At 44.0% G+C, this 23612-nt stretch overlaps 1 protein-coding gene and 1 pseudogene across 1 annotated transcript; both read right to left on the reverse strand.

The window, feature by feature from the left end:
• Positions 1 to 17204: 17204 nt before the first annotated feature.
• Positions 17205 to 20168, reverse strand: LOC148524986 (uncharacterized). Its single transcript, XM_088471561.1, has 2 exons — positions 19304 to 20168; positions 17205 to 18595 (listed from the first exon to the last, which is right to left on the reverse strand). Exons 1-2 carry the CDS (start codon positions 20166 to 20168, stop codon positions 17205 to 17207), a joined length of 2256 nt encoding a protein of 751 aa, XP_088327687.1.
• A 2380-nt stretch (positions 20169 to 22548) lies between these two features.
• On the reverse strand, positions 22549 to 22648 carry LOC148524987 (U2 spliceosomal RNA; annotated as a pseudogene).
• Between the last annotated feature and the right edge of the window lie 964 nt (positions 22649 to 23612).

A 23612-nucleotide genomic window follows, 5' to 3' on the forward strand; every position in this document is an offset into this window, starting at 1 on the left:
GTCTTCCGGGTCTTTTGGTGTTGCTGAGCTCTCCGGTGCATTCTTTCTTTTTAAAATGTTCCAAACAGTTGATTTGGCCACACCTAATGTTTTTGCTATCTCTCTGATGGGTTTGTTTTCATTTTTCAGCCTAATGATTGCTTGCTTCACTGATAGTGACAGCTCTTTGGATCTCAAATTGATAGTTGACGGCAACTGATTCCAAATGCAAATGTCACACCTAGAATCAGCTCCAGACCGTTTACCTGCTTAATTGATAATGAAATAACGAGGGAATAGCCCACACCTGTCCATGAAATAGCTATTGAGTTGATAGTCCCATTACTTTTGGCCCCTTAAAAAGTGGGAGGCACATATAGAAACCGTAATTCCTACACTGTTCACCCGATTTGGATGTAATTACCCTCAAATTAAATCTGAAAGTCTACAGTTAAAGCAAATCTTGTTTGTTTCATTTCAAAACCATTGTGGTGGAGAATAGAGGCCAAAATCTGAAAATTCTGTCAATGTCCCCATATTTATGGACCTGAGTGTATGTGTCTGGTACCTCCTGCATTGAATGTGGATGTGATTTGAGCCAGTGTCCCTTGTCTGTTAACACAGATAATTCTGGCTAGACACTGCTGATCACAATCATTAAGAACCTGTGGTTGTCCACTGCACTTTACATGGTAGGTGGTAATACTTTTCATGAGGTATTTACAGTAGACACAAGACACCGTTGATCGAGGAATGTGACTATCCGCACAACATTGTAGATGGAATGTCCCATCTGTCAGGCACCCACTATCATGCCTTGTTTGAACTCCGACAATTCCCGTCGCCTTGCCATGAACAGTCTAGCCGATGTTCAAACTGACTTGCGAGATGTCAGATTACAATTTATGCAGGTCTTGGCATTTCCAAGACATCATGGTACGGTGGCACCACCTACCATCATCTACCAGTATGTAAAATACTGCTATCCCATGATTTTTAGCACTTCATTGTTTGTGTATATTGTATAAAGACAAATAAAATTAAATGTCACAGTTAGTGCTTGTTATATTATATTAAATTATACTAAACTGCCAACCACCAATGAAAATAACATGATTAATGGTGAGGGGAAGCTGGTTCTGTTGTGCCTAGGTGCACCCTGACCCCTAAATCTGCCTGGCTCAGCGTTATTTTACCTTTCACCAAAGTTTAACCCTGAGGAGCAATGTATCAGCTGCCATTCATTTTCCCTATGATGCTTGCTAGGACTAAGCTTGCTTCATTTTTAATCCCTTTAAATATTAGCAACATTTCTATCAACCATTAATTTACCTGTTAATCTGGATTCGCACATTGTGGAGCCAGCAAAAACCTCAATTTGGATGCAAGGAAGGCAATTTGAAATGAAACATAGAGTTAACACTAGGGGGTACATTTACTAAGATGAGAGTTCTATTAAGAAGTGATGTTGCCCATAGCAACCAATCAGATTCTAGGTATTACCTTCTAGATGGTGCTAGATAAATGAGAAGTAGAATCTGATTGGTTGATATGGGCAACATCACTTCTTAAATAGCACTCCCATCTTAGTAAATTTACACCTAATGCTCCTATCCTAAAATGGTTGCCTACTGTTTGCCCTCAGGTCAGAAGGACTTTTTTATGAGGTTAAATTATGCATTTAACATAAACCAATAGGAATTGCTGAGGTTCCACAGTTTGGCCTCAAAAATCATGAATGCAATTGTTATTTATTACAAGTGGACCCATTATGTGGACACAACAAGGCCTGAAGTGAATTATTTCACTGACCCCATATAGAAAACATTATTGTTATTATAAATTGGTCCTGTTGGACCTGAACTTTGCAGTGCATCAGAGCACAAGTTTAGAGCTGCTACTTTTGTTTAAAAAACATCATGTATTCAATTCACCTTAATATTGGAGCCTATAGTCTAGTCCAGTGGTTCTCAAACTCGGTCCTCAGAACCCCACACAGGCCACGTTTTGCAGGTCACCCAGTAGGTGCACAGGTGTGTTCATTACTCACTGACACATTTTAAAAGATCCACAGGTGGAGCTAATTATTTCACTTGCGATTCTGTGAGGAGAAATGGAAAACATGCACTGTTTGGGGTCCTGAGGACCGAGTTTGAGAACCTGTGGTCTAGTCTTAAGGAAATTACCTCTACTAATTGTCTGTTTTGGAAATTTGCTGTACCGGGAACAAGCTGTAGGATTTACTGTTTCATTCAGGTTCAACACTAAATATTGATTTTAATACATAGCACAATTATTGTATATCTAAACATTTGGTAAAATAAATTTGTTGTTTTAGCCCATTGTTGAATTTTACTTCTGCTCTGAAATATGTGACCTACATATATTGCCTGGTTGGCATGCTATTTGAATAAACAATGCATACATCTCTATAATTGTTTGATAATTTCTTGTAAAATTGGTGATAGCCCTTTAGGAAATAGATGACCTAGCTTTTCCATACAATATATGTGTTTGCTATGGATAGTTATCCACATCCACTAGTAGTAAAATGAGCAAATATAAACAACACCTCAATAATTCTCACTTTTAGCATAGTTTACCTTTATCTCTGTAGACACCTTCCATGTCATAATTTAAAATGAGCAACCCAGTCTTACAAGAGCATTTAGTAATCTCTGCAGCTGCAGAAATGGCCATTACATGACCTTAAAAATATTGAGCAGAAAATGTATTCTACTCACACGTGTATAATTTTATGGCATCTAAAAGCCTATATAACACTTTGGATAACAGGACCAATACTGTTGAATAACAGAATAAGACAATGCAGATGATATTAAAACCATTACTGGAGTAATAATATAAGGTTTATTGGGGTTCCTGAAAGTTTTAAGTAATTACAAAAAGATTTAAGTAATACCTTAAGAATACCAATAGTTTACCTTGTTATAATTGAGAGAGAGCATAGGTTAGGCTTTGAGCAATGACAAACCAGGGTCAGATTAACTAAATTCTTATACTGTATGTTGGGGCAAGGATACTACACTATCGGTCTAGCACTCACACTGTAAAGGTACACAGAAATGCCATTCTTAGCTTTGTTTTTTATAAAAATATTCAAAAACATGGGAATTTGTTAAATTTTTATGTATATTTCAGAATACTGTTCACATTTCTTTGTTATATCCAACAAGAGCTGTTACGATAAAATTATTCTTTTTGATGGCCCTAAAAAGGACACAAAATATATTCAAAGCTTTCATCTGTATTATAACATTTCAAATAGGTCACATCCTAGGTACAATTTCTGACCACGATCAATATTTTTGTCTTAGCCATGGATGCTTTATAGTGACATTGGTAGGTTATATGCTTTACATATCATTCGCAGATTCAGGGTTAGGGCCAGTATAATTAATGTCATTTGAAAGCAATTGTTTACCTGCCAAATGATTCTCGAGAAAGGCAAGCTACATCAAGGGTTACTAGAATACTGGAGGAAGGTAGACGAGAAAAATTCATAAGGGACATCAGAGATTGTGTTGTATGCCATTGGTAGCCTGGACTAGATATCACACATCACACTTGGTTGCAAAAACCTGTCTAAAAGTGTTGGTTAAGAAATTTAGGGGCCCATTAATCAACGAGTTATAGCATACGCAACGAGTTTTAAAACTCATTGCATATGATACTCGTGCTCCTGCCAATCAGATCCTAACTGTCATCTCACAAAACCCAACAAATAATCCAGGCCCGGCAAGGGAGTATGTACTGTAGATAGCAATTCTCTGCTGGTAATAACAGATGCTCACCCACAGAGAGGTTTTGCCAACCCTCTCACAACAAACTGTATGCAAAATGATAAATAGCAGGTGGCACTTGTTATCACACACAACAGTAGGGTAATTAATCAACACTTTATTAGTGCAAATATATACATATTTAATAAAAGCACTGTTTCTATCTATTGCCTGGACACCGTGAGTACTGTGGAGAGCTAGGGCACGCTGTTTCAAGCCACAACATACTGCTACAAAGTTACCATTAAGACTCTATTATTGGATACTAACTAAGTTACTCATTTGGACAGTGTGGATACATCTATTAACAGTACAAAACAGTGTTGCAGTGTATTACAACAGATGGGCTCTGTGGGACAGCAAGATCTTGTATTAATAGTCGTATTGAATATTTTAAGCCTGCCACTAGTTATTTAGTGTATTGCTAATTTGTTTTATGTGCTCATGTTTATGATTTATTTTTATTCTATGTGACATTTATATTATTGTGACCCCACTCCTGGGAGTTTTATTAAAGATGTCTATATTTGCTCTATAAAGTATTGATTACTGTAATTACCTAAATGTCATCTGTTTGAAAATTTACAGTTTGGGATCTGATTGGCTTGAGCAGCATTTATCATGTGCAATAAGTTCTAAAACTTATTGCATATGAAAAAACTCTTTAATAAATGGGTCCCTAAAGGCTGAAATGTAGGGGGCTCCGGTGGTCTGACCAGATGTTTATGTATGTTGGGCACTGTATATATGTGCATGTTTAGGATGTTGTACTGTTATAAAATAAATCTATTACAGTGTAATATAACATCTTTTAATGGCAATTTAGATAATATGATCACTTTATAGTTTACATTCCAAGAAGGGGTTATGATCACGTTTAAGGTACATATCAGCACAACTCAACTGAGATAGAGGGCCTGATTTAGAAGCGTACAGAGGTGCAATAGTGGCTGCAACTATCGTCGATGGCATCTCTTCACATATATACTAATGCCACAGTAGTCTGTGGTGTGTTCCAATTTTAAAGTAGACTTCAAAGTTGAACAATCGAGCAGACATCAGCTGCACCATTGAATATTAGAGCAACCCTATGTTTGCTCAGAGTGTCCGATGGTACCAGTGGAACTGCATCTTTCAAACCACCATCACAGCTGCCAAAATGCCCACTGATGAAATTCACCCCCCAGTCCATGCAATTGAGATATGCATCTGCCAGTGGTAACCATTGCACCCGATGTTCTAAATCTGTCCACCTCTGAATCAGGCCCAGAATCTTTGTAGTCCTAATTGTCCTGGAGGCACCACCTTTTCCTTCCTCATGGTTAATCACACTCCATAATGGAGAAAAATCTCAGTTGATAATAGTTCATCAGTTGATAATAGTTGTGAAATTGAGACAGTGCTCCAATGATAATTCAAGAGGTATATGAAGAATTTTATAAAGGCTTTATTTGATTAAAGCTCAAAATTGGATTTAAAATTGGACTCTGAGTTAAAGGGGTGTAGGTTACAGTATTTCAATTCTTCAGATAATAAAATATGTTAGGTGGTGGCTTCATTCCATCTTGTATAACTGAATATGCCAACCAAAAATGTGACCATGTTGCAGAAGGTATGATTGTCCTCACTGGAATACTTTGCTTTCAGTTTTTGTCAAAGAATTGCGATTAAAATTGCAAAAGGCAGCTTTTCCTTAAAAAACTATCGTTTGCAAAGAGGGACTTCAGGATTTCTGACCAAAAAGTCCCTTGGGGTGATGAGCATCTGTAACTAAAGACAACTGTTTCAGAATGGTGTCTAGTATCACTCCGATTCATTTCACTTTCTGATGGAACTCTATAAAATCAGAGAGGTTTCCTTGATGGTGGGAAGTGTTTTTGTTGAAATTGTCTATTGAATTTTGGACAATTGACATTGGTGCCAGTAAGTCAGTGATTGGATACATTGAAATGTATAGTCTTGATTTATTAGATATAATTTGTCTTTCTTGAATGGTAATAGGTCAGACTGATGTTTTTCAGTTCATGTAGATCAGGGTTGTCAAACTCGTGGCCATCCAGCTGCTGTGGGACTACATATCCCTGCATACCATACCACAGTTTTAGCATGCCCTAATAGCAAAACTGTGGCAGTGCATGCTGGGATGTGTAGATTTTTGTAAATCTCTTCAAAATGGTAGGAGGTCCAAAAAGAGTCTTTTGAAGCACACGTGATAACCAAAGTCACTGAGGACCTCTGATTTCAGGATAGCGTCATCCTCAACAGTATCAAAAGACGGAGATCAGCTTTGTCTGCAATTCTTCCTTCTTGTAAAATGAACTCTTCCTTAGCACACCAAATTAGAAATCAGTCTTCAATAAGATAATGATGATAGTAATTCAGTCACACAAAACACTTCACAAAATAGAGATGTGTCTTCTTACACCTTTGCTATAGGCATCCCAAATAGTCCTGCATGGCAGTTGGCATACCACAGTCCTTGCAACGTAGCTATGCCTACCAGCTTTTTTTAAAAAAAAATTTGCATCTTCACACAACTAAAATGGCATGAAGTTACAAAACGACATTGCTACATTACATTACATGCACTGGGGCTGGTTCAGTTATGGACACAGTGGCTATGTTCCCGCACTTGAGTGATTTTTTACTATTGCACATGCGCGAAAAGTCAGATAAATCCTAACTGCTCATGTGCAAACCCAATTATCCAACGGCATATTGTGCAATTGTGTACGGCATCGCTAACATTTGAGAAGGGGTTTGCGATCCCTGGGTGTTTCAGGGTGTGGCCGGAGACAGGCCACACGGGGTTAATGGCTGCCACAGCAGTGAAGGGGTTAACCCCCGTGCTGTGCCGACATTTTTAAAAGGACAAAAAGGCACCAGGCACCCATTGTAAATGTATACTCTGCGCTATGCGCTGAGTGTTAAGTGTGTTTTTAATGTTTTATATGCAGCGGCCTGGACTTGCTGCACTGGGGAGTGTGGGTAGAGTGTGTCATGGCCGTTGCAGGAAAGGGAGAGCCAGCTCCCACTGTGACCTGCGCTGACACAGTTAAAGTGGACAGTTTAAAAACACACTGCACATGGTTCATAGTAAACTGTATTAAAGTATATATGTATTGCTGTAATGCACTGCAGCTGATCTGCAATGCATTAGTGCATGAAGCAACATATATTTAATAGGCTATGCACTATATGGTTTACATGTATATTTTGTAGAGAAAATGCACTTATAAGGAATGTATAAGTTGTTTTGTTTTAGAAGGCTGTAACATGTAAGTCAAATGGTTATGAGACACTATCACCTCCTGACATAGGAAGTGATATGTTAATTGTCCTGACCTACAGTATGCTAGTGGTCAGACCATTGTGTAACTAAGCTTTCGTTGAAGTGCATTCCAAGTGAGACCAGGATGTAAGCTGTGAAGGTGTGAAGAGAGTCAATGGCCTGAGACTATCTGTCCTGTGTGTGTGGAGAAGTGTTTGTTTTTTTCATGATTATTGTAGGAAGACCAAAGAGAATATTATTGCTGGTCATCCTACATAGATATTTTGTCACTGTGTGATAAATGTATCAAAGGATGAAAGTAAATGACCAGTTCCTGTGGAATGTGAGCTGTTATTACATTTGGGATAGATGGTCTGATTGGGTTACAAGACCAACTGTGGGTGGATGTCACCATGCTGTTTTGTGTGTTCTGACTATATATACAGGGCCTGTGAGCCTCTGTTTTGTGGTACAGCCCTGTAACTTCTTTGAGGAGAAGAGCTGCTGATAAGATTCCTGTATGTGGTACATCTTTGAGAATCCTTTGTGGAGAATTGCTGTTTGATTTCTGTGTGATATTCCCCTTCAGACAGAAGGGAGGGTCTTCTTTAAGACATTGAGCAAATAAACACCGTTTGCCTTTACTTCAATTGACTCAATCCTGCAACCAACAGAATTGCGCCAAAACGCTATTCCGTTCTCTGGCTGTTCTGGGTAAGAGCTCCGTGTCTCCAAGTTCAAGCCCTCTGCCAAGCTACTGTGCAGACCTGGTCCATTGCGAGGGATCAGAAGGATATAGCCGACACCAAACAGGAGGTCCGCAGTTAGTCAAACTCATACGCAGCAGAAGTGGTACCAGGTGCCTAGGCAGGAGCATGAGGGTACCTAAAAAGCTGTTCTATACACCGATGGTAGAGTTTGGTGGTGGCAGCATCGTTACACGCCCACGGCACAATGGGCGGAGTCAGTGACAAGCAGTCACTGACAGTGAGTGGGAGTCCAAAACGCTAACCCATGACCAGGGACGGCCTAGGCAAAAGGCGTCCGGTCACACAGGGTGAAGACTGGGAGGTGACCTAAAGTGATTGCAAAAATGGGCCGTTTCATGGGCATGTTAGGGGAATGTCCCAGGCGTGTGTCTGGGAAAGCTGCTGCATTCCTAATCGCAAATCTCTGCCTTTAATGGCCAAATATAGTTGTGTTAGAGAAGAGTAGCTAGAACTCCATCACAAATGCACAGACCACAAAGCCTGAAAGTGGACATCTGCCCTCCATCGCACCGTCCTGCACAAAGGGAAGGCTAAGATTAACATTTACATATTCCTGCAACTGCTATTGCGAGAACAGTTGTGATGGCGCCTGTATTACCAACCACCTCTGAATACAAGACCACTGACCTCTGGTATTTGCATAAATTTTACATCTGTGTGACTAAGTTGCAAATTTGTGTAAAATGGTTCTGATACGGGTGGTTATTCCTCCTGACACATTTTGTTATGCTGAATCTGCGACTGTGTTATACTGTACAAATGTATTTGCTACAAAAGTAGCAATCTATTATCCCTGGTACACTGTGAGTGGCTGTGTATGTGACTACGATGTGACTAAGTTGCAATATTTAGGGAAAACATATGCTTTGCTACCGTGGTGAAATGTCTGAGTTTCCACAAGCACCTCGCGCCATATAACGAAAAGCTGCTAAGTGTAAATGGACATATTTTTGACATTCAGAAAAAAATTTCCCACCACAAAAAATAAGGGTTTTTCCAAATAAACTAATTAGTGCTTTATTAAGAAATAGACCAAAAATCTAAGAAATGTAGGGTGTTCCACAAATGTGTTATATACTGTATGTAGATAGAAATAGGTGGGCACTGCAATCCAAAAGAAGAAACACTTTCTTGGTGCTAGAGAAGGTGAATTCAGACACTCCATAATACAATGCTTAAACGGAAGTTTATTTATTTATATAGCATGCCGTTACATGTATATATACTTACTTCGATGAATAGACTGTAGAGGACTGTGAAGAAGATAAAGTGGAGAAGTTGCCATAGCAACCGGCTTCTACACTGCAGGGCTATTCAACATGCGGCCCTACAGCTGTTGTGGAGCTACACAGCCCAGCATGCCCTGCCACAGTTTAGGGCATATTAAAACTTTGGCAGGGCATACTGGGACCTGTAGTTCCACAACAGCTGGAGGGACTCATGTTGAGTACCCCTTTAAGTAACTGTTATTTTATAGACATCTGGTAAATGATAAATGATGGAGTGAAGCTTATTGGTTGCTAAGGGAAACTTCTCCACTTTAGCTCGGATAAATCTCCCCTTGTGTGAGGCTCTAGTTCGTATGATTAGTGGCAGTTAACTAGGATGTCCTCTTCTTTTCTTCTATTTAATGTAAGTCTCCATCCTCTGCTCAGGTTTTTACAGATTTGTAAAGAATTTCTATGGGAAACATTGAAAAGAAAGTTTTTGCTTCTGTTGATCGTCTTTTAATATATTTTAACTTTAAAGCTATTGTATAGTCATTGAGCCTACAGTAGCAGTTCATCAGTATTGGAGTAAACACTGTCTTTGGCAAGTAAATCTCTTACTTTTCTGTGGGTTCAGTTTCTAACTACAGATAATTTATACTCAATAAATTATTTAATTATAATAATATAATTTATTCTAAATAAATATCTGGAAAATATTTAAAGACTGTTGTGGGGGAGATGGCTGGTCGGAAACACCTGCAATTATCTTCTTTGGAGCATGCAACCTTTTTAAAAATTATTTTATTTCCTAAAATATAAAGTTTTCCGCAAATGCTGCCAAATGCTCATGTCCTAGGGTGAGAAATTAACTAGAAGGCAGTTTATTAAATATAAATTGCAAAATAAGCATCTAAATATAGGCCTTATTAAACTGCAGCAAAAGGCATCTGAATGAGGTAGAAGTTTACAAACTTGAAACTTTGTAATCACTTAGACTTTTCCGGGACTAATGGAGATAGACATGCCAATTTCTGCAAAATACCAGCTTAATTTGTTGTATATTTATAGAGAAGAAGTTCTCTCATAGGTTCTTGAGATTCTCGTATTAATGTCTAAGTGGAAGGATTGGCATATTTTGCTTGATAACTACAAGCACAATATGCTTTATTCACTTCCATTTATAGGTAACACTAATTTTAGCATAATCACACATTGTACTCTTTAACATGTAGCATGATATGGGTGTTACCTTACTTGTATTCAATCTCTCACATATTTCCGAGGGGTTGGGAAAAGGATCCCGACGGACAGAATACCAAAAGCAGCATCCCAACAGTCAGAATCCCAACAGATTTCTGTAAGTATTGTAACCCTCCCACAGCCTAACCCTAACCCTTACCCTCCCCCTAACCCACCCCTCCCACAACCTAACCCTCCATAGCTTCCCGCTAATACTTACCTCCACAATATATTGGTATTCTGACAGTCAGAATGCTGCTGTCGGTATTGTGACCATTGACATCCTGACTATAGGAATGCTGACTACTTCCCTTTCAGAGACCATTTGTGCAGTGATGTGCGGTGAGGTCAATGGGTGGGGAGGCACTGGCTGATTAAAAACAAACAGCTTAGGGTTCCCCCTATTTAACAGTAACCAGCACCAGGTTTAACCAGCAGGGGGTACACTTATTGTGAGGTACCCCTTCCATCACATTAACCATCTCTAAGCTAGTCAGCCCAGGGCTGGAAATCCTCAGAAAGTGGGGATCCCCCCCAAAAAATGTGGTCCCCCATCCTGAGCAACAACCAGCATTGGGCTGAAAGGCCAGTGCTATACCCCGCACCCCTGGTGGTGGTGGGTGCGGGATTCATGGTACAATAAGATTGTTCTTTACAGGGGACCTATAGGTCCAAGCAAGCCTGACCAAGCATGCCAGCACTTGGAAAACCACCAGTCCTTACATACCCGGACATTAAGGACATGCTGGCACCTGTAGTCAGCCTATAAAGAAAATATTAAAATACATACAAAACAGTTAATGTTTTAATAAAAGCATATTATACGGCATCTTCACCTGGAGAGCGGTGGCCTTTAAGCTCTTTTGCATTGCCGCCACCTCCCCAGGGCTTCTGGCAGCTTACCCTGGGGGCCGCTGCCTCCCCATGGCATTCAGTGTCTTCACCTGGGGAGCGGCAAACTTTATGCTATTTTGCATGGCTGCCTCCTCCCCAGGGCTTCTGGCATCTTCTATCTTCGGGAGCTCTTGCACGCCGGTGGACTGCCAGCCGCTGCCTCGTGCTGGCTTATATAAGCCAGCTAGAGGGGGTGGGGCGTTGACGTGGCAAGCCATGATTGGCTCCAGGAGGCCATCTTGAATTTCAAAAATATGCTGAGGTGTGATTTTTTAAATTGGAACAGCTGCCAAGCTCTCCAGAATAGCTGGCAGGGACTAGATCAACTCAGATCTAGGCCTGCTGCCATGCCAGGTATCTCTTCTGGGTCCCATCGCAGCGAACGTCCACACCTCCACCGTCTTCCTACCGCATATGCCCGCTATCCATCCAGTGGTGACAGCGGATCCTGAGATGGATTCACTGTCCAATCACATTTGCCTGACTGACAGGGGAAAGCACATCCCTGTCCATAAGGCATTTTTATAGGTGCTGCTTTGCCCTATTTTTTAGTTGTGTTATTATAAATAGATATGTACTATTTTCCTTTGGATAAATACCATGATACTGTTAGTGTAGAGAAGGAAGAGGTCTGGCAATGACAACAAATGATCAAGTTGAGGGTTCACGCTCCGGTCAGGACATATATATAGAATATATATATAACTTATTTTAATATGTGCATTTTCGTTGATTATTTAATTTGGAATGTATTTTGTGAAACTCAAAACACCAGGAAAAATCTTTTTGGAGTTACTTTACCTAAATACTATAATATATGACATCATTTTCGGGAATATTGAAACTTGGAAAGTATTTGTATGTGAACTTACTAAAGATCGTGAGTAAATTAGATTGCAAGTCAAGATGGCAGGTGTCATCAATTTAACAATTAGGATAATGATCCTTTTGTATTGAAGCAGGTATATAAGGGCTGTATGCCTGTGAATGGAAATTCTTTGATAAAGCTTCTGGATGGCTATCTTTCTCTGAGTGACTATTAACTTGACGTACTGAGGTACCTTGAAAGGCTAACATCTAGCCCGGATTCCTACGGTACCTCTGAACTAGGATCCACATCATAGGCACGCTACGGTACAAGTAGGGGGGGGGGAATGTGGCCCTATTCAATTATAGGGAAAGACTGTGAGTATCCATTTGGTCGGAACAACTCCTTTTGGGAAAAGTATAAGAGGCACAGTCAGCTGAGTTCTTTCTAAATCCCTGTTAAATATTTGGAGACAAGACATCAATTCACAGCAGGTGCTCTTGAAGCACATAGCAGTCTATTAAACGTGTGTATTTACAAAGACTTTGATACTATTGCTAATCTAATATTCTACCAGCTACATATTTATAAAGGAATTAATATAGCAAGGATTGCTACAACGCTTATGGAATTTACCTATTCCAGAATTTAGCATATCAAGTGCACATTTATCTATCTTTTAATATTTTGTGTCGGCGCATATTAATATTTCTGACCACATAGGTGGTTTCTGTTATTCTTACATTGTTCTTTATTGTTGATTCTGTGTATATGTCATAGTGTTTTATTTATTTGTTTGATATATCAAATTTTTTTATTATACTCATGGCATTTTGAGGTTATTTCTGCCATTACAAGGATTAATAAGCGCAACCACATTTTTGTTTATTGTTTTTAATTTTTTTCAAACGGCTTTAACAGCCCATGGCAAGGCCCCGCCCCCCGCTTCTGCACTTTTCTATTGTCAGTGGGAGGCAGAGCTCTTGCTGCCTCCCAACTGATTTTATTAACTGTAGAGATACTAGAGAAAGATAGAATAATGCAAAGCAGATATTTATGACAAATAATCTTTGTTATGAATATCTTCTTTGTATTATTTCACTCATTATGACAGGGGAGGCTCTGCCTTCCCTGCCTCCCCTGACTGCTCGCCCCTGCTTTTGTGATCATCATCAAAGTTGATTTATAAGGCACATCAGATTGCACAGTGCCATAGATGTAGTTACAGTTCACACATGAGACAATCACAGATACTGTACGTTTATACATTGCAGTGAAGACATGAGATGATTGGTAAAGAGTGCCATTCCTGTGAGTGTTTACACTCTGGAAGGAGATCAATGTGTTGGATGGATGTGTTTCCACATATTTTCTTAGACTTCGGGAGAGATGTATCAAGCCCTGGAGAAAGATAAAATGGAGAGATGTAAAGTGGATGGAGATAAAGGCCCTGATTCAGAGCCGGTCGCTATTTGTGCTCGCTCGTCCAGAAAATAGGGGTGGCTATTCAAATGAACCGTTCGCTGTTTGCGGTCTGTTCACTACTCTAGGTCTGAACGAGCGAACAAAACTTGTGGTCGTTTTTTGGGAAACTACCCCCCTGGCCGCTCGCATCCGACGTCATGTCCGCTATTTATTAGATTAATCGAGTACATCGAACAGGGTATGAACTGCTCGCTATTCTTGTGGTTGGTTTTTGCTACCACAATTTTGCGAGCTGTTCTGGCTAAAAAAAAACCCAGTGACGTGGTCAATGACGCTCCTGTTTTAAATATGCACACCCTTAAAACGCCCATTTTGACCTTTAAGCGCGCCTGCGTTCTGATTTCCACTCCCCATTTTCAAGCACCTTCCCCTGTTACCACCAACATACGCCTCATCCTGTCACTCAAATTAGCAGGCATTCGCTATTTTGCGAGCACATGAATTTCGGCCGCACTAACTGGTTCGCGCATGCGTATAATGATCCGTACGCATGCGCAGTTTGGCAAACATCGCTCGGAGCGAACGAGCTGCCGCTTATGAGTGGCTCTGAATGAGGGCCAAAGTACCAACCAATCAGCTTCTAACTGCCATAACATAGGCTGTGTGTAAAAAATACAGTTTGGATCTGATTGGTTGGCAATTTATCCCTCTCCACTTTATGTTTCTCCAAGGCTTAATACATCTCCCCTTTATACTTAAATCTTTTCCTAGTATTTGACTTGTAGCTCCTTGGCAGTACTGTACTTATACAAAGAGGTGTTACAGTATAAATCATAATGCTTATTTGTCACCTCAGAGGTGATATTTGATCTGCCACTAATCTGCCACTGTGCGCATTAGGGTGCTACTGCATCTTAAGATGTAGGCACAGACCGTGACATGCCCACAAAATGCCCGATTCTGGCTACCCCCATGTTACCATTCAGAAACACCTACTGAACTTGCCTCTTTCTGCGTCCAAAATTGTTCTGCGGCTCCCGGTGGTAACCATCGGGACGCATGCACAGTGCAACTCGGACTCTTGTGCAGACTGAAAACATCGCAGCAAGCACACACCATCTAAATAACACCCAAAGTGTATATGAATATACATCACCCGTACATGCATATGCTCACTTTTGTTGCATGTGCTGTGTGAAAACATGCAAGAGATGCTCTACAAACAGGAACACCCCAAAATCTGCATCATATGCATAGGGTTTGTGTTACGATCCTCTAGCAATTGCTAGGACCAAGATGGTGGTATTGGAGATACGAGGCACATCGAACAACAGTCACAAGCAGAATATTAAAATCATGGCAGTTTACTTTATAAATGATATGGTGGACCTGGAGGGCCAGTACAAACACAACATGTCAATGGTGCAGTAAGGAACTGATACAATAGGACAGTCAATAGAATATACTGTAGACTCACAGCCCAAACTAAAGTTGTTGAATGGCCAGGAGGCCTAGTTGACAGCGATGCTTGAAACATGGTATAGAAGCAGGATTGCTGGATGGTAGGGCCTAGTAGACAGCAATGCTTGAAATGTGGAGTAGAAGCAGGATTGCTGTATGACCTGGAGGGCCTAGTTGACAGCGATGCTTGAACGTGCTGTTGAAACAGCATTGCTGTATAGCCTAGAGGGCCTAGTAGACAGCGATGCTGGAAACGTGGTGTAGAGGCAGGATTGCTGTATGGCCTGGAGGGACTAGTAGACAGCGATGCTTGAAACATGGTGTAGAAGCCAGTGAGCAGAGTACACGCAGCATATACAGATTATAACTGGAAGTCTGGATGCACAGAAAGCAAGTTGCATTACCAAATGTTCCACATGAAAACTCTATCGCCAACAGGGTGGCGACAGTCCAGGAAATTTAAATAGGATCAGCTGCCAATCAGGCAACACTAGGAGGAAACATGAGAAATCCTCTGATGTCTGGGTCTCCTAGAAAATGGCAGCCTAGAAGTCAGGAGCAGGAGGAATACTGGCAGGAGACAAGTCCTGGACTGGACTTATAACAGTTTGTCAGTAACCATGTGAGAAACCAAGATGACATGGAAAATAATAATCCGTGGTTGGATGAGAACCAGAGTACATTTTTTAGGGGGGACCTGAAAAGTATAGGGATTATTCTCTACTTCAAGGATGGGATTATTTGTCAAATGTCAGGACAAAATGGATGAAGCAAGTTGTAAACATTGGGTGATGCAAGAGAGTTAGAACTTGGGAGAAGATTTCTATCTCAGCAGTACAATGACACAAATCATATTGTTTATTAACAGTTATTTATATAGCACACACATTCTGTAGCATTTTATAGAGAATATTTACACACACACACACACACACACACACACACACACACACACACACACACACACACACACACACACACAAAGGTTACTATGTTTTCAGAATCCATTTCACCTACATAATGTTTTTGGATTGTGGGAGGAAACCCACACAAACACGGGGAGAACACACATTTTTCACACAGTTTGGCTCTTTGTGGTAGTTGAACCAGAGCCGTATTTAGACCTCATGAGGCCCTAAGCAAGTTATCAGTTTGGGGCCCCACTTCTTCAACTGCATGCAATTTTACATACACACACATTGCCCCCATAGCCGCACACACACGGCCCACATACAGTAGATGTACACACACTACCCCATACAGTAGCTACATGCACACATATTGCCTTACTAACACGAACACCCCTTACTGACATCACTTTCTGACACAGACCCCTTATTGACACTGATGCAGACACAATTACTGACACACCTTACTGACACAGACACCACTTTCTAACAGACACCCCTTACTGACATATCACTTTTTGAACATACCCCTTACTGACACTGATACAGACACAATTACTGACACACCTTACTGACACAGATACCACTTTCTAACAGACACCACTTACTGAAATATCACTTTCTGACACTGACCCCTTACTGACACTGATACAGATACACCTTACTGACAAAGACACCATTTTCTAACAGACACCACTTTCTGACACAAACACACTTACTGTCAGACACGTGTAATGACACCAATACTGTTTACACAGATACACTTACCTACAGATACCTCTTACTGACACACCCACTTAATGACACAGACACGACGTACTAACAGACACAGCTACACAGACACCTCTAACTGACACAGACACTCTTTCTGACACAGATACTGCTTACTGACACACACACTTAATGACACAGACACACTTACCTACACAGACACCCCTTACTGATACAGACACTGACACAAACACTTACTGACACACACATTATTTGACACAGATTTTTGATTGAAAAAAGCATTCTTTATTAACATAAAGATGGCAAAAAACATACATAAATCACACATACAAGTGTACTGTGTCGCAGCACAGCCTAAACCCAATACGCTATCAAACATAATCAAAAATACAATATAATGCATTGCAAAACATATAGCACAAGACATCCTATACTATACATAATACTTTGCATTATTCATTCAGTACTTAAACAAAAACAACAATCAACAAGGTCTATGGGTGTGGAGGGTAGAGGGGAAGGGAGGGGGGAATCACAGAACTGAAGTTTTTATTGAAAGACAGACACATATATGGGAAGGGTGAATAAGTAGAAAGACATATCAATAAAACATCAGTCTCTGTGATAAATGGGGGAAGGGGCCACTGTCCCAGTCCTTGTTGGACAATCAAGCATGGGGGGAGGGGGCAGAAGAAGGGGGGGTTTAGTCCTCTTCTTCCTCAGTGCTGTCCATGATGGAATAGTCTCTTAGCAGGCTGTGAATCAGCCTGCGACAGTCCTGGATAGACATCCTCTCCCTCCGCAAAATGAGGCGATTCCTGGCAAGCCACAAAGTGTCCTTAACACAGTTCATAAGGCGCCAGGCCTCCTGGATTGCCCCATAGGTGTGGGTGCCAGGAAACAGTCCATAAAGTATTGAGTGGTACAAAAGGTTGCTCCTTGGCACACAGTCTTTGAGTTCATTTTCCAGGGCATCTAACAACAACTGTGCATAAGTACAGTCCCAAAACAAGTGCATTGATGTTTCCTCATGTGAGATGCACCAGGGGCAATGTCTGTACCTGCTCAGGTTACGGGAGTGCATGAATGTCCTTAGGGGCAGACCCCCTTGGATTGCCATCCATGACATGTCCTTGTGTCTATTTGTGAGCCTTTTGGAGGCCACATTTTCCCATACCTGCTTGGCAGTTGCTGAAGGGAGCCCTGGAATAGGCTCCATAATGTCTTTGGCTCTGATGAGCTTGTGGATAGTCTTAGGTTTCCACAAGTCAGGTTTAACTCCCTCCAGTTGGTGCTCCCTCACAAACTTGGACACATCCAGGTAGAACCAGGGAGTGTTCCAGTTGTAAGGGATGGAGCTGTCCCACTTAGCCCAGCCTAGGGCCCTCCAAAGGGGTAGGAGGAAAAAGTGAGACATGGAGTTTCCTGCAGAGTCATTATCAGTCTCACACAAAGTCCTGCGGATACAGTTGCAAACAAAGAAGGCTCGCAGCATGGTGGGGATATCTGGTATTCCCTTTCCACCTTTGAGGGGCTCCTTGTACATAACTGTCCGCTTTACTCTGTCCATCTTGGAGCCCCAGATGAAGTGAAACACTGCCCTTGTGATGGCCCTGCAGACCGTGACCAGAGGTGACCAGGCCTGCGCTGTGTACTGCAGAACGGGAAGGATCTCGTTGCGCAGTACAAGTGCTTTTCCTTCGATGGTAAGGTCTCTGAGGCTCCACAGTCCAATTTTTTGCCTTACAGTGGCAAGTCTTTCGTCCCAGCACTTCAGGGCCGCACCCTCACCACCAAGCCAGACTCCCAGGATTTTGATGAAGTCCGGCTTGACAGCAAAGGGAAATGAAGCGGAGGATGACAGGTGCCACTGCCCGAACAGCATAGCCTCTGACTTCCCACAGTTGACCTTTGCCCCTGAAGCTCGGCCGAAGCTGTCGCAGGTCTGGACGAGTGCTGTCACCGAACTCTGGTCAGCGCAGAAGACAGTGACGTCGTCCATGTACAGCGAACACTTGGCCTCTCTACGGTCTGGACCCGGTGCGATGACCCCTCTTCTCTCTGGTTTCCGTCTGATGCATACAGCCAGGAGCTCTATAACACAAACAAAAAGAAGAGGTGAAAGAGGGCAGCCTTGTCTGACCCCATATAGAATAGGAAATGGGTCAGTCTTCCAGCCGTTCACCAACACCGAGCTGTGAATATCAAGGTACATCAGGTTAACATACGTGCAAAACATTTCACCAAGCCCAAACCTCTGCAGGACCCTACCCATCAAATCATGTGAGACACGGTAAAAGGCCTTCTCCTGGTCAAGGCTGACCAGAGCCGCATGCACGTTCCGGTCCTTGATGTAATGGACCGTGTCTCTGAGGAGGGCAAGGCTATCTGCAATCCTGCGGCCAGGAATGCCGCAGGTCTGGTCCGGGTGAATGATCTGTCCGATGACAGCCTTCAGCCTGTTGGCAAGTACCTTGGCCAGGATCTTGTAGTCCACGTTCAGGAGAAAGATGGGCCTCCAATTTTTCAGCTCACATCTCTCCCCCTTACGCTTATACAAGATCGTGATCAGTCCCTCCCTCAGTGAAGGAGGTATTTTGCCCTCCACCACCATCTCCTTGTACAGCTCGAGCAGGTCCGGTCCAATGAGGTCCCACAGCGCTACATAGAGCTCTGCTGGGAGACCATCACTGCCCGGGGTCCTGCCCTGCCTAAAGGATTTAGCGGCAGAGTGCAACTCCTCCAACACCAAGGGAGCATCCATGGCTGCTTTACCTGCAGGATCAATAGTGTTAGTGATACCTGACAGGAACTCATCAGCCACAGCACTGTCCGTCGTCTTTGGGGAGTAGAGGTCGCCATAGTAGTCTGTGATGACCTTCATGACGCCCTCCTTCCCCTGCCTGGAAATACCGGTCTCATCTCGCAGCTCAGTCAGGGGCGTGTGGCCAGAGTGGAGTTTCCTGAAAAAGAAAGAGTTACATTTCTCACCCCTCTCCAGGTTCTCCACCTTGGAACGGAAGACGATGCGTCTGGATTCCTCCTCGAAGTGCCCTTTCAGGCTCTTTTTGGTCTCCTCCAGATCATCTCTCACGTCCCAGCCGCACCGTTGGAGGTCCTGCAGGGACTGCAGTTGTCTCTGCAGTCCCTTGAAGTTCCTCTTTTGGTCGCACGCCTGTTGTCTACCTTTGACCTGAAAGAAACTGCGAATGTTAGCCTTAACATATTCCCACCAGTCACTCATACAATCAAAATAGCATTTATCGTTCTTCCATGTGATGCAGGCATCCTTAAGCTCCTCCAACACCTCCTCCCTTTCCAACAGGGCACAGTTCAACTTCCAGGAGCCTGGGCCAGGAGGGAAACCATTGCCCAGGACTCCTTGGAAGAGAATGGCCCTGTGGTCAGAGAAGAAGCAGGGAACCATAGCATGCCTATTCTGCTTCACTGCTCTAGAGGTAAACACAAAGTCAATGCGGGAATGCACCGAGCCATCGGGGCGGCTCCACGTGTAATTCACGGAGCCAGCCCCCATGGAGCCCACAGCATCCCACAGAGAAGCTTCAGTTACCATTTCTATGAGCAGTTTAGATATTGAGTCAAGCTTAGCAGTGTTACAGGTGCTGCGTCCATCCTCCTCCATGGGGCAGTTGAAATCTCCGGCCATCACTACTGCCCTAGTGGTTGCGAGCTGCAGCCGCAGGGTCTGGAAAAGCTCCAAATGCTCATTCTTACCAGGGGATGCATACACACAGATTAGCCTAATAGGCTCGCCTGCCCAGGAGCCGTCTACGATAAGCAATCTGCCGCAGACAAGCTCCTGAACAGAATCTAGTGTGAAGGGGCTCCCCCTAATAAGAATGGTGACCCCTGCAGACTTACACTCACTCCCACCAGACCAATAGGACAGACCATGAGACCACTGCTGGCCCAGATGTCTATAGGACCTGGAAAAAGGAATAGAGCATTCCTGCAACATGTAAACATCACATTTCTGAGTATCTAAAAATGCAAACACAGACTGTCTTCTAAACTTATCCTTAATACTCCTCACATTAATGGTAAAAAGGGAAAGAGACACCATTAGTTGGGAGAAAAAAGGTTAGAACACAGAAAAGAACATTTAGCTACCACTCTTGTCGGGCGGTGCTTCCTCTTGAACGGCTGCTGGGTCGCCCTGTTGGGGTGGCTGCATACAGCTCTGGATCAGCTGTTCGATTAAGTTGTCAGCATTCAGGTCAGGTACTACCTCCTCCACGAGGCTTTCCACCATCGCCTCCATCTCGTCCTCTAGTGGAAGAGGGTTCTCGACCTGCTCTACCGCCAACTTCTTGGAAGGATCAGGGTCAGCAGCTGGGCTGTCAAACTCCTTTCGCTTCCTACTCGACTGTTGAGTGCCTGCAGAGGATACAAGAGGGGGAAACTCTTCCTCGGAGAGGAGAGAGACAGGGGGAGTGGAAGAGACAGTGGGATGGAGAAGAGAGCGGGAGGGAGAGGGGGAGGGGTTGTGCCAGCAGTGGGGATGGGAGTTGCTGTCACAGTGGGAGGAGGGCGTGGGGTAGGATGGGTGGGAAGGGGTGGGGTAGGAAGGGTAGGACGGGTGCGAGGGAGTGGGGTGGGGGTGAAAGGTTTCTTACCCTCCTGGCATCTCTGCTGGCCTTGTCCAGTCCCTGCTGCCACATAGGATTTCGCCCTATTGGGGCAGTCTCTGTAGACATGGTTCACCTCTCCACAGAGGTTGCATGTCTTCTGGGTGGGGCAATCCTAGGTGTCGTGTCCCGCCACCTTGCACTTCTTGCAGGCTGCCACCTTGCAGTCTCTCCCAATGTGGTCCTTCCCACCGCAGGTCTTGCAGATCCGCGGCTGGTCCGGATAACTGAGAAATCCAGCAGATGCGCCCAGGGAGAAGAACTGTGGCAGGTGCACAACTCCATCGGGGCTCCAGTTGTCTTTTTGAAGCTTGACGATGACAGCCCACTTGCCTGTCCAGAAGCCATTCCTGTCCAGGATCTTGGAGGGCTCCTTGATCACCGTGCAGAAATGGCCCAGGAAGGTGGCGATGTCCTTGCCAGGCATGTGTGGGTTCCGCATTGAAACCGTCACCCGCCTCTCCTCTCTTTGAATAGGGCAATTGCCCACAAAGCGAGAGAAAGGGGATTCAGGCCTCGCCGCTTTCACCGCTTCCCAGTACCTCTTGCAGATTGCAATGGAGGCAAATGTCACATAGAAGATTCTGTATGCTGAGGGTTTCAGCAGTCGAGAACCCCTGCTCAAGGATCATCTTCTTGCCGAAGGTCTCCGTCGTCATGTCCGGCATCTTTCCCTCCACCTCCTTTAGCTTCATCACCACGGTCTGCCTCATCCAGGGCTCCAAGGCTGGGGTACCCTTGGGCTGGGTCTGGCAGGGCTTCTCGGGGGCTGTTGCTGGAGGGGCAGTGGAGGTGGATGGGACCTGGTCGGGCAGAGCTTCGGCCGGCTTCGGTCCCTTCTTTCCCGTCTTCTTCCTGGCGGAGGTGGCTGGAGCGGAGGCTGGAGCTGGCACCGGGGTTGGAGCAGCTGATGCCATCTCTCCTGCTTCTTGCCCGGGGTCGAAGTTGGGCTGGAGAAGGGTCTGCGGCGGTCGGAGGTCGGAAGTCGCTTTCGCAGAGGGCAGAGCAAACAAGTCTAACCCAATGCCAGTCGAAGTCCTTCCTCATCGCGGTCGCAGGGTCTGGTCGCCGCTGATCGGAGGTTGGGAGACGGCTTCGCAGAGGGCAGAGCAAACAAGTCTAGCCCAATGCTGGTCGAAGTCCTTCCTCGTCGCAGGGTCTGGTCGTCGCTGGTCGGAGGTCGGTTTCACAGAGGGCAGAGCAAACAAGTCTGACCCTCTGCTACTTGTAGTCCTTCCTCGTCGCAGTCGGCAGTCTGGGGGACGCTGGTCGGAGCTTGGCAGTCACTTCTTCAGAGGGCAGAGCAGCAAGTCTAACCCTCGGCAAGTCGAATCCTTCTTCCTCTCAGCAGTCCTCTTTCAGCTTCCTCGGCTGGTGCAGGTCCAGAAAAAATGCAGCAGCAGGTCCTCTGGAGCCCGAGTGTAGCCAAAGTCCAGTCAGTCGAAACTGATAAGAACAGATACTACACTTGATCTTAGCCAAAAGGCCGAGAAGCGATTATTTGACACAGATACCACACACAAGGCGGGCTGCAGCAAACCCCGCAAATGCATGTTTGACAGCATTTCTGAAATGCACCAAGCCACGGAATGTGATACACTCCGGGGCTTGGTTGCGGTGAGTAATGCCATCTTCTTATTGGTGTTACCCTATAGATACCTATAGACTTCCATCAAGAGAGTGCTGTGAAAGGGATCCAATCGGATTCCTCCCTGCACCCCCGCGGCGTGTGCGTCCTTCTGTGCATGTACAGAAGGACACTGGAGGGGCTTCTGGGTCATAGACTCGGAAGTCCCTCATTCGCATAGGGCCACTTTTACAGAGAGAGCGGTCCTTTGCACATTCCTACATGCATACCGACATTACCAACGCCAGCATGCATGCGAAGAACGGTGGGATGCAAAGCGTTGTGCAAATAAGATGCGTCATGCATCCCACCCACTGAAAGATTCCCCTTACTGACTCAACTTATTGGCACATTATTGTACATACATACTTACTGACAAATACCCCTTACTGAAAGACAACACTTACTGACACCACTTACTAACACACACTGACTGACACACACACTGACACCACTTACTGACACACACACTGACACACACACTGACACCACTTACACACACACTGACAGACATTAATTTATTATATATTCACACAACACAAGAAGACACACAACCCCCGCCCCCTCCCCCCCTGCGACCCCCCTTCCCCCTGGCCTATAGAAGGTGAGTTCTGGAAACATCAGCCAAACAACCCCCGCGGACACCCCTCCTAGTCCTCTTCCCCTCCCGGACAATAGCAGATGGGTGCAGGAAAAATGTACCTGCACCTCTGGATGAAGCATTTCTAGTACTGCCACACAGTCACGGACCGGCTCAGCTCTCCTTTCCTCATAGAAAGTAGCCTCCTCCCTCTGACTGTACAGGTGATTGCCGATGGGACACTTGAAGCGGGTC

The sequence above is a fragment of the Taudactylus pleione genome, unplaced genomic scaffold, assembly GCF_031769625.1.
Source record: "Taudactylus pleione unplaced genomic scaffold, aTauple2 ptg000114l, whole genome shotgun sequence".
In the NCBI taxonomy this organism is placed as follows: Eukaryota; Metazoa; Chordata; class Amphibia; order Anura; family Myobatrachidae; genus Taudactylus; species Taudactylus pleione.

Coding starts and splice junctions, on each gene's coding strand:
- LOC148524986 (XM_088471561.1), bottom strand. CDS start 20,168: ATGGCCGGAGATTTCAACTGCCCCATGGAGGAGGATGGACGCAGCACC. Junction 18,596..19,303: donor GGCTGATGAGTTCCTGTCAG/GTATCACTAACA, acceptor TTTGTGTTATAG/AGCTCCTGGCTGTATGCATC.